At 34.2% G+C, this 20,135-nt stretch overlaps 1 protein-coding gene across 1 annotated transcript in view; it reads right to left on the bottom strand.

The window, feature by feature from the left end:
- The window catches only part of LOC145286015 (dynein axonemal assembly factor 5-like), a 33,395-nt gene extending 20,600 nt beyond the window's left edge, over nucleotides 1–12,795 (bottom strand). The window contains exon 1 of the mRNA XM_080134629.1: nucleotides 12,128–12,795. Coding sequence (XP_079990755.1) covers nucleotides 12,128–12,752 — 625 coding nt within the window. The 5' untranslated portion in view covers nucleotides 12,753–12,795. The remainder of the gene's footprint in view (nucleotides 1–12,127) is intronic.
- Nucleotides 12,796–20,135: the final 7,340 nt, after the last annotated feature.

Below are 20,135 nucleotides of genomic sequence, written 5' to 3'. Positions count from 1 at the left end.
GTGCAGTTCTAAGAAAGAAGCTTTGATCACAGAAAAAGTGTTGAAATTTTATGATTTGTTGTCACCATAGTGCTGACAATTTTAATAGGGTCAAATTATTGCTATTTGCTAATATGCAAATGGAGGCTTTCCCTCAGAAATTAGGTTACTTGAAAAAAACCATCCGGGAAAGTGCCTCCCCCTAGTGTAACTGCCTTCGTGTTATTCCTTGATAAAAATGGTTAATTAGAACCAGAGGTAGGATACAGAATTCTGATATTCTGCCCTTCGCGGTAAAGTTTCCCCTTTTGTTGGGAAAATATCATTTAACAAAACTGCAATTAAGGAAGCTCATCTTAACTGTTGCCACATGGGAGTTAATTCAACCCTCAGTAAGTTGAAGCTGTCTGAGGTTTGGATCCCTCAGGGAGACAAGCCGTAAAAGCATTCATGCGTACTTGAACCATATGTAAAAAAAATAAATGCTTTGCCTTGTAAGGCACCTGCAGGGTCAATATTACCTGCTCATAGGGTGAATGTTGTTCGCCCATTCAAACAAGTTGGTGTGGATTTCACCGGTCAATTTTCTATTAAAGTCAGAGGCGTAGAAGTTAAAATGTACATATTACTCTTTATATGTACGAGTTTGTGTGCAATTTACTTGGGATTATTGCCGATATGAGTACCCACTCTTATGCTGGCCTTTGTTAGGTTTACCAATTTATTTGGTATCCCTATGCAAGTATATTCCGATAACAAAGTTTTTTGTTGTATCCGGAATATTGTTATCGCACGTGCTCGAAGTGGACGAGTTAAAGGAACAATTTAAATCCATACATATCGTCCATCAAACAATTCCCTTTACTCTGCCAGGCTGAGGAGAGCCTGGGAGAGACGAATTAAAACTGTCAAGCAATGTATTAGGAAACTACTGGGCAGAAGAAAGTTGGATTTATTTTGAATTTTTGACTGCACAAAAGGCAATATTATATTGTTTCTGCCGACAAAGACTTTAGTATTTTAACTCCGAATCATTTTCTTCAAACAGGATATCAACCTCGTTTACTTAATAATTATGATGCTAAATTATGTTCTGACCCTCCAAATAGGACTGCCTTATTACATTCCCTCGAAATGAGGAATAAATTTGAAAAATTCAATCATATCTGCCATAATTACCTCTTGTCAAGAGAAGTCGATGCCAACATCGGAAGCAATTGTGCCTCCAAGTTGTTGGAGAGATAGTACTTAAAACTCAACAAAACCAGACAATTTTGGAGTCTTGGTAAAATTAAATTAATTACTGGAAGCGACAATAATGGTAATTCCGCAGTTGTTCTTAAAGGATGGGTGCAAACAGGTCCATTCCTTAAACCTTGTGCCCTTGGAAATTAAGGGTAATGATATTGCATCAACTGAGTTTATAGAAGAAGGAGGTCCCTTTTTCTGTCCAACCTGTTCTGTTCCTAATGATGGAACATCACCAATGGTGTGCTGCAATTCCTGTGACAGCTAGTACCATTTCAGTTGCGTGAAAGTTAATCAAGATTAACTTAGGGGAGTGGTTTTGTTCTAATTGGAAGGATGAAGCTCCTCAGGTCGGTCCATATAGTGGAAATTAGCTTATGTCTGGATGCATGAGAAGTTTGAAGTTTAAGCTGAAAACTGACGACAGACAGTGGCACACATATTGGTATTAAAAAATGTTTTTAATTAGATTACAGTTGTAATTAAATTGAATTAAAATTTCAAAATTTAGTGTTTGCTCCTTAAAAAAAAAAAAAAAAAAAAAAAAAAAAAAAAAAAAAAAAAAAAAAAAAAAAAAAAAAAAAAAAAAGTTTGAATTACATTTTAAGTAGTTATAACTTGGAAACAGGTCGAAATATCAAATTTTTTTTCACACATTTTTAATATCGGTTTCTGACACTGCTAGCCCATCTCCTTTACCGTTGATGGCGGTTCAACAGTCGACTGAAGTAAAAGATTCCTAAGGAAATATCCTCGTCCCAAGAAAGTTCTTCCGCCAGCAATTAAAAACCGAATATAAAAAGTAAATCTCAATTTAAAAAATTTCAATTTCTGTGGAAAAAAAACTTGACTGAAGTCTTGCAAATAAAAAAAAGGTTGAATCCAATTTTAGCATTACAAATTCCAGAGAAATTTTTGAGGATCGGCACTATTGCTAAACGAATTATTTTGTGCTAAATAAGTATTTTTTGTTAAAAAAAAAAAAAAAACATTGCAAGCATAGAACAAAATATCGAAGCCGGTGATTTTGTTTATTTTATCGCCATCATCTAAATTGTTTAAATATGAAGGTAGAGGACGGGCATCTAATCTTGACAATTTTTTTTTTTTTTTTTTAGAGCCATTGTTGAGCAAACCCCATGGCAAAGTGTCAGGGAAATGTATCGGGAACTTGGTGTCAGCAGTTCAACAGTGTCGGACCATCTGAAGCAAATTGGCAAAGTGAAAAAGCTCCACAAATGGGTCCCACATGAGCTCAATGAAAATCAACAAGCTCGACGTTTTGAAGTGTGTTCGATGCTCTTTTAGCGAAACAATGATCCATTTCTTTACCGAATAGTCACCTGTGACGAAAAAGTGTATCCTTTATGATAATCGGAAACGATCAGGTCAATGGCTTGATTGTGATGAACCACCCAAACATTTTCCAAAGCCAAAGTTTCACCAACAGAAGATTATGCTGACTGTTTGGTGGTGTGCAATTGGTGTTATTCATTTCTGGATGCTAATCAGAGCATCACGGCAGAGGTTTACTGCAATCAACTCGAAGAAATGCACAATCATTTACAGAAATTGAGACCTGCATTAGTGAATAGGCGTGGTCCAATCCTGCTCCACGATAATGCGCGGCCTCATGTTGCGAGAACGACACTGCAGAAACTCAGACTTGGGATACAAAACTTTACCACATCCTCCTTATTCTCCAGATCTTTCACCCATGGACTACTGCTTTTTTAAGCAAAAAAACTTTCAGATCTAATGCAGAGGTTGAATCTTTTTTTCAAAGATTTCTTAGCATCTAAGCCAAAGAATTTTTATCAACGAGGCATAAATGATCTAGTTGATAGATGGCAAAAATGCATGGCTGTTCAAGGATCATAATTTGACTAATTTCAATGTCTAGTGTCACCTATTTGATTAATAAATCCTTTTTCTCTAAAATTGGCCATTATTTTCCGGGCAACCTAATACTAAACTTGGATTCAACCATAAAAAAACGGTACTCATGCAGAGAGTGATCCGTGCTGAAATAGCGTTATTTAAAGAGCCATTTTTAACATGGGGAGAGTGTTTTGTACCTATTCTGTACTTTAACCTTACAATTGAATAGAAAAAGATAACTTTAAAGTTGGAAATACGATTTAAAAAAAAAAAAATAGCGGATCACTCTGCATTAGCAAAAAAACTTTAAACTTAGCAATTATACGGTTAAAATGGGTTTGTTGTACACAGATTCGAAAAAGTTGTCAAATAAATGTTATCAAAGGAAAGAATTTACTTAACTGGATATGTTTTTAGTGTTTTTGATTTTCAGCTCGAAAAACTGTTAACCGATGTATTGGAAAATTCAAGATGGCGCCTCACTCTTTAACTCGATAAGTTTGGGGAAAAGTGTTATAAATAAAAAACTGGATAAAATACTGTTAAAAACTCGCTCAATATATGTTACCGTGACATAGGTTGACATATTCGGCGAGTTTTTAATAGTATTTTGTCTAGTTTTTTTTATTTATAACACCTTTCCCAAACTTACCGTGTTAAAGAGGGAGTGAGGCGCCATCTTGAATTTTCCAATACATCGGTAAACACTGTTTTTCGAGCTGATTAAACATGTTACATTGGTACTTGTGCATTTAACGAACCAGAGGTAACTCGGCATTTGCTCGGCTTTGTCCGACGCATGATGTCAACAACCGGATATAACCGTGGCCTTGTCTTTTAAGACGGTCTTGATATAACCGAGCGTTGCCGATTAAGCAGACGAGAATTTCGCTATCAATTGGAAGAGTGTCACAACTCAAGAAACGCTTACTTGAAGAGAGTTAAAAAAAATTTTAAAAAGATAAACTGACGAAATAATGAATATTACAAACCTTGCGGACCAGCTCCAGACCACTAAACTTTTGCCAGCAACGGAAATTGTTGGCAGAAGAGAAAAGGTGTTTACATTTTGGCCAGGATTGTGTACTTGCAAAGAGAACAAGCCTTTCTGACGGTTACACGGTTGGAGGTGTAGAAGTGTAACATGTCGTCGATGGACCTCCATTAGGATTGGGACCTTCTCAAAATCCCGACTAACCATCGCATGTATAATAAAATATACTTATGGGCGTTCGAGATGGCATCTACAAAAAATCTCCATCGCGAATGTGGGTTACGTTCTCGTCACAATTGTGGATTGGAAATTTTCCTGCGTGATATATGCAGGGTCCCTGCATTGCAGGGACTATTTTCTTAGGAATCCCCGGCAGATTGGAGGCCCAGGCCATACCGCAGAAAACAGAACGTCGGCAGACTTCTGACACCAGTGGTCTGGGTCTTCGGTGGATACGACCCCCGCCGAAAAGGAGGTTTCTTGGTCACTGTACCAAATAGGAACGCCGAACCCCGGCTTCCACTAATGAATAAAAAATCCTTGTTTCTGGTAAAAAAAAAATGTACAAATAATCCTTGTTCCTGCCCCCCCCATGCTTTCTATTGCCCTTTTTAGGCTTTCCATTTGACAGAGTTGAAAAAAAAAAAAAAAAAAAAAAAACTGACTTCGCCCTTAGTTGCCATAGTAACTAAACGATCATGAATTATCGACTTTGTTTTACTGTTTATGAATATTGAAATAAAAGACATTACTACACAATATCTCACTTTTAATCACTTTTCGACTTTTTTTTTTACTGTTTATGTGTCACTTTTATCGACTTTTTTCTTTTTAATAGCATTTTCTTAAAATGAATATTAAAATAATTTCCCAACTTTTCATTTCTATGTGTTTTTAGTTTTGTGTGTTGAATGAAACTTATTACAATAATAGTTATCGACCCCGGTTCTTTGGCTGACAAACGACATCTGTTGGCGGTTCTTGAAACTAAATTACACGCATTCGCTTCATGTTACTGACATGCAGAAGTGCCAATGGTGCCATAAGTGTTATCGTAAATTAACACTTAGCTAATTCCGTAAAATGAGATTCTACTTTTTTAGGCGAATTTGCATAATTTATTACAAATTTTAAATGTTATCAAAGTCAAGTTACTTTTCTTTTTTTTCTTTAATGTAATGTTAAAAAGAAATTTAAATGTCTAATAGTGAGACATTAATAATTGTTGTTACGGCAACGTACTTGGCCTTTTGGCCAAGTAAAAAGTGTAGGATCTGTTCAGATGCAGCACTTTTTACTTCTCGTTCTCTTTCAATGGAGAAATCCTTCACGACTGGTACAATTTTTATTATTGTACCTTTTCTCTGTTAAAAAACGACCCTGGTGTTTAACTGTCCCGTGGGAGGCATTGTAAATAGGTACTACGGCAACGTCACTAAATATAGTTACGTGCGCATGCGTCAGGAAGGGAGCGACGCTCGTTTTTTTTTCTGCTGGTCGCCAGGGAACTCAATGCCCAAGGAGTACCGAACTTTGGGTTTGTATTACTGTACAGATTCGAAAAAGTTGTTAAAAAAACAAATATATAACAAATAAATGTTATCAAAGGCAAGATAAGTTACTTTTCTGCCAAACTGGATATATTTGTGTTTTTATTCAATATAACATTTATTCAGCTTGAAAAACATACAGTGTTTACTGATGTATTCGCAAATTCAAGATGGCGTCTCACACCCTCTTTAACACCGTAAGTTTGGAAAAAGGTGTTATAAATAATAAACTATACAAAATACTATTAAAAACCCGCCGAATATATGTCAACCCATGTCACGGTAACATTGAGCGAGTTTTTAACAGTATTTTATTCGTTTTTTTTTTTTTTTTATTTATAACACCTTTTCTCAAACTTACCGTGTTAAAGAAAGAATCAGACGCCATCTTTAATGTTCCAATACATCGGTAAACACTATGCTTTTCGAGCTGAATAAACATGTTACATTGAATAAAAACACGAAAAATATATCCAGTTTGGTAGAAAAGTAACTATCTTGCCTTTGATAACATTTATTTGGGTAAATATCCAGATACGCTACTACAAAACGCCGACCACTCTAATTTGTTTTTTTATAGGTAATTGAGGTCGCTGACAACGAATCTGATAGTCAAACTTGGGGCAAATTTACCGTTTGCATAGTATTAACCCCTGAACCCACGAACTACTGTCCACCATTTTGCAGCTTCCGTTTATGCTACGCGCATGCACGCTGTAGCATAAACGACGGCTTCACCAAGCAAACTACGTTGGGGGTGAGGGGATTTTTTTTTTTCCAGGACATAGAATTTTCTAATTTTCAAAAATACATTATAGCACTTTTTGGGTGGAAAATTTAAAATTAGCTGAAAAAGAAATAAAACAAGAAAAGGAAAGCACACCAAGTTGGAGTAGGAGGGGGGGGGGTTAATTTATCTGTTTTTTTTTTGGTTTTTTTTTTACCTGGAACATAGAATTTTCAAATTTTCAAAAAGTAACGCACCGACATACCAATTAGAACATTTTCCGAAGATTTTACTGTGTACATTGGGGGCATGAGCGGGGGGGGGGGGGATGTGATGTTGGGGCGCGCGCGCCCCAACATCACATCCCCCCCCCCGCTCATGCCCCCAATGTACACAGTAAAATCTTCGGAAAATGTTAAATGGTGTTCTAATTGGTATGTCGGTGCGTTGAAAAATGTTTAACTAAACTGCAAAAGCACCTATTAAGCCACATAAGTTCTATAATTGAATCCCCCTCCCGCAAAAAAGAATGAAAAACAAAGATGTTTGGTGCTTATGTTTTTGTAAACCACATTAAAAACTACGCGAGACAAAAAAAAAAAAAAAAGTCCAATTTGTTGTACTTTTCTTTAACTGTAAGTCATTAAAAAAAATGTCAGTCCGTAAGTTTTTGGTACGCCATGTGAGAAGGCAGTTTGCTAGGTGAAGCAAGCCGTCGTTCATGCTGCAGAGTGCAGCGCACGCGCGTAGCGTAAACGGAAGCTGCAAAATGGTGGAAAGTTATTCGTGGGTTCGGGGGTTAATACCATGCAAACGGTAAATTTGCCAAGTTTGACTATCAAATTCGTTGTCAGCGACCTCAATTACCTATAAAAAAGCAAATTAGAGTGGTCGGTGTTCTGTAGTAGCGTATCTGGATATTTACCTTTATTTGTTATATATTTGTTTTTTGACAACTTTTTCGAATCTGTGTACAGTAAACCCCGAACTTTTTTCGATATTTTCATTTTTAATGGATTAACTTTTACGGATCGAACGAGGCGGGACGTCGGGACCCCGAGTTCGGGGAAAAGCCGTCTGGCGGTGTCGAGGCAGAAAATTACCGTAACCGTCAAGTGCACACTAATAGAATAGAAAATATGTGGATGTTGTGTAAACGAAGATTGAAAACAACCGTCACATTTGGACGAGTTTGTGACAATATGGTCGCACGGAGAGCGATGCTTTTACAAATATTGTGAAACAATTCGCAGAATTTTACAGGGTTACGTCAAAGATGAATAGATTTGGGCAAGATTGAAGTTTAGGTGGAAAAGTAATCTCGAACCCTTTATCACATAAAAGGAACTAATTTCCATAATCACCGGTACGTTACTATGTCAATAATATATAAACAATATTGGTATTTTTAAAGTTGTTTTTGAAAACAACTTAAAAAAACTTTTTATATTGCTTTTAATTAAAATAAAGGTTTTCGTAGGTTACAATTATGAAAAGTTCTATTCATATTTAAATGTCTTATATGTTCCGTGTTTTTGTTTTTTTTTACACAATGAATAGCTTTTATTTCCAAGTTTAATTAAAGTTGTTTTTTATTCAATTGTAAGGTTGAAGTATAGAATATGTACAAAACACTTTCCCCTCCCCATATTAATGGCTTTTTAAATATAACATTATTTACGTCCGGATCGCTGTATGCACTAGTACCTTAATGATAAACAATACATAAATACAAATAAATTATCAGACTTTTTAAAGTTTAAGTTTAAACAATATTTTTTAATTAAAAATTGAATCGCGTGATTATTAAATTACGTGAGTAGTTATAAACGATACAAATTAATATTAAACACGCGTAATATCTTGCAATTTATTATTTCTCTATTTCAAATTTAGGTACTTGTGCATTTAACGAACCAGACGTAACTCAGCATTTGCTCGGCTTTGTCCGGTGCATGACGCCAACAGCCGGATAAAACCGAGCGTTGGCGATAAAATAAAAAAATAAAAACAAAAAAAACGCTAAAAAAATAACTGTACAATGAAATTGTAAAATGTAGAAACAAAAAAATTAAGTAAAAAGCAAAAACCTACCGTTCATTTGTTTTGTTTTTTTATTAATATTGTTTGAAATATTTTTGTTTTCAAAATAAATACATATAAAACAAGTTTTTTTTGTTAAATAATAGGAAACTTTTGTCTGAACTGTTTTTTTTTTTTTTTTTCAATTTTTAACGTAAGACATTGTCTATGTCTTAAACACGTAAAAGTTAATTTTTTTTTTTTTTTGCAACTCTTTATGTCAAATGGAAAAAGTCTAAAAAAGGGCAAGACTGGATTTTTTTTAGCACGGTAACAAAAAGTACCGAAGGTTTTATAATTAATAAATTTAAATTTGAAATAGAGAAATAATAAATTGCAAGATATTACGCGTGTTTAATATTAATTTGTATCGTTTATAACTACTCACGTAATTTAATAATAATCACACGATTCAATTTTTAGTTAAAAAAATTGTGTTTAAACTTAAACTTTAAAAAGTCTGATAATTTATTATTTCTATTTATGTATTGTTTATCATTAAGGTACTAGTGCAGAGAGCGATCCGGACGTAAATAACGTTATATTTAAAAAGCCATTCTTAATATGGGGAGGGGAGAGTGTTTTGTACATATTCTATACTTCAACCTTACAATTGACTAAAATAAATATAGAACTTTAATAAAACTTGGAAATACGATTTAAAAAATAGCGCGGATCGGATCACTCTCTGCACTAGCACCTTCATTAAAAAAGGTATTCATTGTGTAAAAAAAAAAAAAGCACGAAATATATAAGACATTTAAATATGAATAGAACTTTTCATGGTACTCCTGCAGTATTTTACCCACCGATTTCACGATCTTAGCCGAGCGTTGACGAACGTTTTCGGCGTTAACGCCGACGAAAGCCGAGAATTCGGAGCTACGCCGTAGCTCCGAATTCTCGGCTCAGCTACGGTGCAAGAACGCTAAAAGTATGTGAATAACAACATTACAAGGAAAAGATATTACACACACACACAACAAAATGGATAAAATTAATACAAAAAATTTGGATAAAATAAATCACAAACACTTACCGTAAGTTTTTTTAAAGTAAAATAAATTTATTTTGTTGAATATTTTTTTTTTTTTTTTTGGTTCATTTTGTTTTCCGATAGCTTTTTTTTTGGGGGGGGGGGTAAGCAACAGTAATAAACACTTCAATGTTTTTTGTTTGTTTGTTTGTTTTTAACAAAACGTTATTAAACAGTAACAACAATGTTTTTTTTTTTTGTTGTTTTTTTTTCTGTAATGTTTGTAGGGGGGGGGGACAACAATTACTGTTTATCTTTAGTTCCGACTGGAAGATTTTCTACTGACTGTAGAGAGGCAAAGTAGGGAGCAAAGGGTTTTCAGAGGATGTGGAAAGAAGCTCCTTCCCAAACCGGGTAGCCTTCCGCGATTTGATTTATTATGGAGACAAAAGAAGGGTTGTGTCCAAATTTTTGTCTCCACATAAATTCGCATAAATATGTTTCCAACAGCTCCCGGTTTTTTTTTTTTATATCGCTAAATTAAATAGCTGAAATGAAAGGCTGTGTATTTTTACTTTGAACAACAAAATAACTGAAATGAAACGCTATGTGTGTAATTTCAATGAAAATTATTCGTCTGCTGCGCGTTCGTTTGAGGCGCCCTGATTGGCTGATAGAGTATCGTACCGCTCGCCATGTTCCGGCGTTTTCCGACGGATGTCGATCAACGCTCGGCTAAGATCGTGAAATCGGTGGGTAAAATACTGCAGGAGTACCCTTTTCATAATTGTAACCTACGAAAACCTTTTAATTAAAAGCAATATAAAGTTTTTTTTGTTTTTTTTTTTAAGTTGTTTTCGAAAACAACTTCTGAAATACCTATATTATTGTTTATATATTGGCATAGTAACGTACCGGTGATTAGGGAAATTAGTGTGATAAAGGGTTCGAGAATATTTTTCCACCTAAACTCCAGTCTTGCCAAAAAAGAGGCAATAAAAAGCATTGGGGGGGGGGGCAGGAACAAGGATTATTTGTACATTTTTTTTCGCCAGAAACAAGGACTTTTTTTATTTATTAGTGGAAGGAGGGTTTCGGCGTTCCTATTTGGTACAGTGACCAAGAAACCCTCCTTTTCGGCGGGGGTCGTATCCACCGAAGACCCAGACCACCACCACCGGTGCCAGAAGTCTGCGGACGTTGTGTTTTCTGCGGTTAAAAACGAACTCGTCGATTTCTACTGTATGGCCTGGGGCCTGGGCCTCCAATCTGCCGGGGATTCCTAAGAAAATAGTCCCTGCATATATCACGCAGGAAAATTTTCAATCCACAATTGTGTGGCGAGAACGTAACCCACATTCGCGATGGAGATTTTTTGTAGATGCCATCTCGAACGCCCATAAGTATATTGTTTTTATTATACATGCGATTTTTGCGATGGTTAGTCGGGATTTTGAGAAGGTCACCAATCCTAATGGAGGTCCATCGACGACATGTTACGCTTCTACAACTCCAACCGTAACCGTCGGAAAGGCTTGTTCTCTTTGCAAGTACACAGTCCTGGCCAAAATGTAAACACCTTTTCCGTTGCTGGCAAAAGTTTAGTGCAGCCTCTGGGGTCTGGAGCTGGTCCGCAAGGTTTGTAATATTCATTATTATTTCGTTAGTTATCTTTTTAAAACAATTTTTTTCGGTATTATTATACAAACACCGTGACAGCGTTAGGGTTAGGGTTTAGGGTTAGGTTTAGGTTTAGGGTTAGGGTTAGGGGTAATTCGCTGTCACGGTGTTTGTATAGTTTTACCCAATTTTTTAACTCTCTTCAAGTAAGCGTTTCTTGAGTTGTGACTCTTCCAATTGATAGCGAAATTCTCGTCTGCTTAATCGGCAACGCTCGGTTATATCCGGCTGTTGACGTCATGCGCCGGACAAAGCCGAGCAAATACTGAGTTACGTCTGGTTCGTTAAATGCACAAGTACCCAAATGTAAATTTATTAATTATAAAACGTTCGGTACTTATGTATTTTTGTTACCGTGCTAAAAAAAAAAAAAAAAAAAAAAAAAGGTGCTTAAGATATCGTGGAACGTTCTGTTTAAAATTAAAAAATGTTGTTTAAAAATAAAGTAAAAAATGAAAGAAGAAAGATATCGTGAAAGAGATCGTGAAACGTTTTAAAATAAGTAAAAAGTTGGGCTTCTTTAAGTTGTTTTCAAAAACAACTTCTGAAATACCTATATTATTGACATAGTAACGTACCGGTGATTAGGGAAATTAGTTCCTTTTATGTGATAAAGGGTTCGAGATCATTTTTCCACCTAAACTACAGTCTTGCCCGAAAACTTTTAAAAGGTGTCATTTAAAAGAAAATTGTGGAGTGGACCTAATCTGAAAATTTACCTTTATTTAAAAAAAACAAAAAAAAAAAAAAAAACTAATTTTAAAATTTTCTATAATTTCGAAAAATTACTTTACTCTGGATATTTACCAAAATTTTAATCAATATTTAAATATTAAAGATATGCTTGCACGTACAATAGTCACCATCTATAACAAATAATTACATACCAGAAAAACTTTGCAGAAAAAAAGTAAATACAATATTCGTTTTTAGCATACCCGAAGATCTTCAAAAGTCATTTTAAAGAAAAATATTAAAAAAAAGAAACCGAGTAAAAATCGAATATTTACCAATGGCTTCCACGACACAAATCCGTACTTTGTAATGTTGATGCGTCAGGTTAAGAAGGAGAGGGTTGATTAGAGATTCGGATTGCATATGGAATTTTTCGGGGATCATGTTGGATACACAAGATACCAAGGAACAACTCTCTTTTTTGGCCTCCGGGTACGAATCAAGAAGGGTTCTTTGCAAAATTTTCACTAAATCGTCGAGGTAAATAGCGATATCCTTTCCAGAAACTTCGACAAGTTTCCGAACTAGTTTAATCAAAAGAAGTCGAATTTCCTCGGAGGATTCGATACAATCACATTGGCCGAGTCTCTGGACCAAGACGGGCATCAAATAAGGTAAACAGCCGCTAGATTCGGGTACGCGATTAATTAATTCGCTCACCATTTGTACGACCAACTCGCGACAGTTTTCGCTCGCATCGGAGAATATCTTCAAAAGTGACTTCATTATATCATTAAAAATATTCTGCAAGTCAGAGTCGTTCAGAGGAGTAGAGCTGTTTAAAATCTCCGCGTGGATATCCTCCAGTGCTTTTCTGCGAGTCATTTTATTACAATCACCAAGACAGTTAACATGTCGCGAAATAGTTGAATGCAGTTCAGCCATGTTTGTAACTTGCATGAATTACAACATACAGGGTTTTCGACGTATTTTATAGTTTTTAAAGAGAGAAGAGTTCCACTCTCCTTGGATACGAACGTAAACAAAATCGCGGCACGTGACCGATCTTGTAAAAATAAAATTAATCCTAAAATTCAAATCAAATACTATGCAACATTGTGACTGAATTTATAATACTACTTCATTTAATAACAATATAGGAGCTGAGCTAGGTGTATCAGAAATTTGGAGGAATTTTTGGCACCCCTAACAGAAAACTGCGAATAAAATATAAAAACTCGTAATTTCTCTTTTTAAAGTGGGTTGTTTATTTTCTGTGTGGAATATACTTCCAAAATAAACTATTAAAGTTGTTTAAAAAATAATACAAATATTATTTTTTTAATTTAAAAAAACACACAAAAAAAAACAGTGTTTACAAAATGTCGGCGTGCCTTCACGCAACCATTTTTTTCTTTTTCGTAATAAAATCAACTGAATTTTACGAGTTAAATATTTTTCAATTTTTAGATTTTACAAATCTATGAAAATTTTTCTATTGGTTCAATTTTTAGGATATTTTCAGGGTCAATGTGAAATTTGATGCTCTTTCCAATAAACAGAATATAATATTTTAGAGAAATGTTTTTTTTACAAATTTACCCCCCCCCCATTTAATTTTGAAATGTCTATTAAAATTTTAATAATTAATTTATGTGCCAAAGTTTTATATATCACAAATTGAAGATAAAAGATCAATAAAGAAAATATTCTAATTTAAAACAAAAAAAGAATAGTTTTTTTTTAATTTACCTGTAAAGTCCAAAGTGTAAAACCTTTTTATTTTAAAAAAAAACACGTTGATTTTTTTTTAATGAAAGTTCATGTTATGCTTATATCGTCAAGTAAATATCAGACGCTGACGGCAAATTTTTCTATTTCATTGAATGTTTTCTTTTTTAGATATTTAAAAAAAAAATTCAGTCGATAAAGAAGTATTAAAATATATCAATCAAAAACTCACGTATTTCATTAAAAGAATTTTAAAAAATTCGATGAAGCGGATTTTTTGTTCTAGGAGAAAAACTTATAAGTGAATGTGCGTTTCCTTTTTAACTACAGAGGATGAAAAATACTAATTTTGGTTAACACACGCAATAATAAAGAGACATTATTTATGTCCCTTGGACGAATCCATATTTCATAAATTTCATTTTAGCAGCAGAACACGTTGCGAAAATGCGATTTTCTATGATCCTCACTTTAAAAAATTCTTTTATTTAAAAAATACATGGAATTTAAAATAAAATATGGATAAGTTCTTAACAATGAAGAATGGAACTACTCATTTAATAGTATTTTTTTTAAGTAAGTGATTTTTTGGCATTTATATATATACGTATATTTATAAGCAAGTCAAAATATGTTGATTTTCTTTATATTTTTTTTTAAGAAAACCACTTTAAAAAAAACAAATATTGCATAATTTGCTATTAAACCTGTTATTTTTAAAAATGTTGGTCTTTGCTCCTTTAATTGAAAAAAATTAGGGTTTGAATTACATTTTTCAAGTAGTTATAAGCTTCGAAAAATAGTAAGTTGAATTATTAAAGTTCTGATCATCATTTTTAATGGCCACTTTCTGATACACCTAGTGCTCAGCCTTCGCCCTTCCTTTGAAATCTCAACTTTCTTTTTAGATTAAAAATACATTTTTTCGAAATTATTTATTTATCAACAGACATATTTTTCATTCGCCCTGTAAATGTATTCGAACATATTTGAACCAGTTTCAGAATTTATTTTTAAATAGTTTTATATCATATAAAATAAAAAGCTCAGTATAAAATGGTTTTGTAAAACTTTTTTTTATGTTTTCAAAATTTTATTGAATTTAGATTATTTGAAAATGATGATCTTTTTTGGTACTCTTGCATAATTTTTTTTTTTTTTTTACATGAAGTTTACCGCTTATCAAGGCCCAAGGGCCACTCGAGGATAAGGGTTTGACCCGGATTCTCTTAAGTACCTCTTTTTTTGTTCATATTTTATTTGAATGATAGCCATCATGTCATTGTTTCATTGGCTGATTTCAGTCAAGTAATAGTTTCAAATCATAAACATTTTTGAAGATTTGAGCGGTCTTTTTAGATGAGTTTTTAGAGTTGAACAATTATGAATTGAACAGTTATCCAGACTAACAACTTATTTTTCATCTTCGTAAATAGAGTTTTCTTATTAAAATTGTGTTTACGTAATTAATTATTCGCTTTTGAAATATGTACGAAGAACATGTAGGAACGCGATGTCGTGATGTGCTCACACCTAAAAGTAAAGGAACTGTGTTACACTCCCTCGCATATGAATTCAGTAAACAGGCTAGAACGTTTAAGAAAACCTGTATATAAAGATTTGCCAAAATCAAATCAGTTTTCTCTTCAATTTATCCAGTTCCACATGTGTTGAGGAAATTCTGTCCGCAGGAGACGTTAAAACCCCTGTCATGATTTTACGTGTAACCAGCATGAACTTTAATAGCATAGAAAATTACAACAATTTTAAACAATCTTATTTCGAATTACTGTTCTTATGATATGAACACACACACACACACACACACACACACACACACACACACACGTATCCGCTTATATGATTTATGGATTGTTCTTCTCTAAAATAACCACATGAACTTTAAGCCCGCATGCGGCATTCTTATCATACAAAAATTCAGTAATTTCAAGCCTCATTCTAACAAAATCCTCACTTCACTAATGAACATTTCACACAAGAAAAGACTTATGTGGAACAATTTAAACTAATATTTCTAACACATAAATAAATATTATTTCATGTTAATATTACGATTTAAAAAAACAAATATTGCATAATTTGCTATTAAACCTGTTATTTTTAAAAATGTTGGTCTTTGCTCCTTTAATTGAAAAAAATTAGGGTTTGAATTACATTTTTCAAGTAGTTATAAGCTTCGAAAAATAGTAAGTTGAATTATTAAAGTTCTGATCATCATTTTTAATGGCCACTTTCTGATACACCTAGTGCTCAGCCTTCGCCCTTCCTTTGAAATCTCAACTTTCTTTTTAGATTAAAAATACATTTTTTCGAAATTATTTATTTATCAACAGACATATTTTTCATTCGCCCTGTAAATGTATTCGAACATATTTGAACCAGTTTCAGAATTTATTTTTAAATAGTTTTATATCATATAAAATAAAAAGCTTAGTATAAAATGGTGTTTGTAAAACTTTTTTTTATGTTTTCAAAATTTTATTGAATTTAGATTATTTGAAAATGATGATCTTTTTTGGTACTCTTGCATAATTTTTTTTTTTTTTTTACATGAAGTTTACCGCTTATCAAGGCCCAAGGGCCACTCGAGGATAAGGGTTTGACCCGGATTCTTTTTTGTTTGTGTTCTTTGTCAAGTGTTGTTATTTTCCAGACTTTATTTTTATTTCTTAATGTAAGGATGTGGATTGGTGAATCCTTTCTATTAATCAGCGATCGCGTTAAATTTACCTTTAATGGTCCTATAGGAGGGAAATGTTGTGTATTTCTCTCCTAATAATTACTTAAATAAACACAAGGCCAAACGACATTGCTTTTAACAAAACAATAATAAAGGTTCATTTAGAAAAGGTGAGATTGTATTTCAAACTGAAGAGAAAGAAAGAAAGTGTAAAACTCTGTTTGAAGATGTCGTCTGCCATCAGACTGCAGTCGTCAACAAGTAGCAGTGGGAGGGGTGAGTGAGAGAGGTCTGTATAGGTCGCTTGCTGGCGTCTCTCTGGTGATGGCAGCTGAGATCCCAAAGGGCTAAAAATAGTCCTTAAGGGCACAGCTCAAATCAATGCACCCTGCCAACCGATTGGTCAGTGTGGCCGAATCACTTTGACACCGGGCATTGATCTGCTTATAGTAAATAGTTTGTTAACTGCTACATCACCCCCTGCTTAGGCGAAAAGCCGATGAAGAAAAATAAAAAGGTAGCAGTCTTTAGAAAAATACAGAACACAAGGCAACGTAATGTCTGGAAGTTTATGTTGCTGAAGAAAGAATATATAAAGGGGTAATGAGAATAGAAAATCCTAGTTAAAATTTCTTTTTTTTTTTTTTTAATTGAAATAAATTACAGTTTATTGTGGTAGAGAGAGAGAGAAAGTGAGAAAGTTAATTTAGGCTATGGAGAGAGAAAGCATGTAAGGTATATGCACTGTCTGTTGGCTCTTGCCTCACACATAGTAGCAGAGGACGTGAAATACGCGCGACCCGAAGGAAGCTGTAGGTCCTTCAACCACTCAGGTCGGAAGCTGAATCAAAAAGAAAGAAGAAAGCTTAGGTTTCTCGCTTTGTAGTTGTTTCCCGGTGTCCTTTGCGCATGTGTGGATTTCTTTTAAAAGGGAAGTGACGTTGACCATGTGTGCATACGTGTGCGCGTATGTGTGCATATATGTGTGTGTACATGTGTGTACGTTAGCGTGTGTGTGTATGCACATGAATGTGAGTGTATGTACGTGAACGTGAATATATGTATGTGTGTGTACACGCACATATGTTTGTGTGCATGTATGTGTATGACAAGAAAAGTGGCTTGAACTGTGAATGCATATTTTTGTGTGCAACTAGAAAAGGCTTGCACAATACTCCCCTTCCCAGAAAAAAAATATGCCACTGCATATTTTTTTTCTGGGAAGAGGAGTATTGTGCAAGCCTTTTCTATATATTTTTAAATAAGCAATATTTTGGGCAATTGACTTTTCGTCCTGTTTTTGTTGTTGGTGTGGTTGTTTCAAAAACGGAGTGTGTTCATAAAAAAAAGTATTTACTTACGTGTGGAAAAGGCGTTTACTCTTTTTTTAGGCTGATATTTGTTTTGTTTTTTGTTTCTTTTGTGCTGACATGTGCAACGATTTGCTTGGACAGTGAAGTGAATTGTTCATTTGGAAGAAAATCTTTTGTTAGTGTTGACATGGTGTGTGTAGTTCTAGGAGTCTTCGCAAGTGAGTCTGCGATAGTGTGTGTACATTGCCTGTATGGACGCTTGTTGTGCATTTGTTCGTGTTGAATGGGGAGTGTGCAGTTGCTAGCTGTCAACAAAACTTCCAGTTGTAAGTTTATCAGTGTGCGTGGTGCATCTCAACTCGTATTGTTGATTCAACTTCTTCCTATGTGTTGATAGGGATGTCCTGTAATTGTTTCTTTGTTGTTGCATCTACTGTGTGGGAGAGAATGTGTATAGGCCCATGTGATTTTGCTCCTGATGTTTGTTGCAGGGTAATGTCACGAAACCGTGAAAAATGTTTGTCGAGCTCGAATTTTTTTTTTTGGTATGAAGTCGACAGCTTCGTGTTTATTTTTCTTTGCTGAGTCTGATGAGGGGTTTTGTCATTGTAGTTCATCCGCTGCTGGAGAAATTCTCTGTTTCGTCGCCATCTGTATACCCAAAATTGCTTGTGCTTAGTCAAATAACAAGGTGATGTGCCAGTTGTAGTGTAGTTGGCCTTTAAAAAATAAATATTTTTGGAACAAAGTTCTCCAGTTTTTTTGTTTTTTTGTATATATATATATATATATATATATATATATATATAAATATATATATTTATATATATAGTTTGAGTTTTTTGCTTTGAAGGATGTAGTAGCTGGTCTCTTCGGTAAGGAAAATGAAAGGCGAAATGTCGTCTGCCCATGGTTGATTAGCGCGAAAAGAAAACAAACTATTTGTAAGCAAAATGTTTTTTGCTTTCTGTTTTTTTTTTGGTTTGTTTTTTTTTTTTTGTTTATTTTCCCGAGTTTCTTAAAACAAAATTCTTTAGTATTTTTCTTATTATTTTTGTTAGTTTTTTTTTTTTTTTTTTTAGAAGAGAGAGACGGGTAACCCGTTTCAAAGTTTTTTTTTGTTATTGTTTTCTTCTTCAATTTTGAACGTGTTGTCGCTGTTTGTATTGGCGATGGCAACAAAAGGAAAATGAATAACTTTCTTGTTGTTTTTGTGAAAAAAATATCTCTTCCAGTCATTCTGCCTTTGTGATTTGGTCCCTTGTCATTTTTTTTATATTTTACTCAAAAAAAAAAAAAAAAAAAGAAATGCCCCTTGTAATCAAAAGGTCTTTGTAATCAGACTGCAGTCGTCAACAAGTAGCAGTGGGAGGGGTGAGTGAGAGAGGTCTGTATAGGTCGCTACCTGGCGTCCCTCTAGCGGTGGCAGCTGAGATCCCAAAGGGCTAAAAATAGTCCTTAAGGGGACAGCTCAAATCAATGCGCCCTGCCAACCGATTGGTCAGTGTGGCCAAATCACTTTGGCACCGGGCATTGATCCGCTTATAGTAAATAGTTTGTTAACTGCTACAGTCCTGTGAATACACTCCCTCAATTGATGACTCTTGTCTTCAATAAAAATAGCAACATGCAACCTCGGTCATTGATAAATCCCAATTATGGATTGGTTACCCCACTGATCACTCACATCTTATAGATAACTTGATATAAGAATGCCAAGAAGAAATTTAAATGCAGTTTGTCTCAATGTCTCTATATTTTAAAAGTATGTAAAAAAATCTACATACTTTTAAGATATGGAAAGTTGAGACAATTGATCTCTTAGTTAAATAAATATAACATTTCAGTTATATTTGGGACTTTAAACAATTTGTAAATTGAAGACACTTTAAAAGATACTTGAATTCATTTCTTAGAAAAATTCGAGAATTAAAAAAGAGATATATTGATAGAGAATCAATGTTTAATTTTAAGAAAATTTCTCTCTGATAGGTGTTGCAAGTAAAACAAATACTGTATACCCTTTAAATAAAGTTTTTGTTAGCACAAAAGAACGATACATTGGGTCCGACATCAATACTCTAAAGTAACATGGCGGACACTACTGGAGTAGTATACAGAGCTAGTGCTTCGCCAGGGAGAGTGCTATTGGGAAGTTTTGTATCCATACGAAACACAATACAACATTCTCCCCTCCATTAAATTAGAAAGTTCCTGCCGTTGGTGGAAAAGTCCATTCAAGTATTAGTGTATGAAGGTGGGTTGATCACGACCAATGCAAGGAATGTAGTTTAATAGTTCAGGTTCGCAAGGTTAAAACTCACTAATTCAGCACAAGGAGTGCAATTTAATAGTTCCAATGCGCAAAATAAATTTAATCAAGATTCATTAAACTCTAGAATCCTACTATATTCTGACCGTCGCAAAACAGGTGGTTCTACTGGTGGGGGTGAATTTTCCTCTTGCTGATCTGCTGGTGTATCATTACAGTTTTCTGAGTCATGTGGGTGATCGGTGAATTGGAAGTCTTTCAATGGGGCCAAGTTATGTGTAGATACAGTCATCTGCCTACCCTCGTTAGATCGAACAAAGGCATAA

Source organism: Euprymna scolopes, chromosome 10 (genome assembly GCF_053919585.1).
Source record: "Euprymna scolopes isolate OS-2025 chromosome 10, ASM5391958v1, whole genome shotgun sequence".
NCBI classification, from domain to species: Eukaryota; Metazoa; Mollusca; class Cephalopoda; order Sepiida; family Sepiolidae; genus Euprymna; species Euprymna scolopes.
Note: the sequence above shows the minus strand (reverse complement) of the source record. Positions and strands in the feature narration are given on the sequence as shown.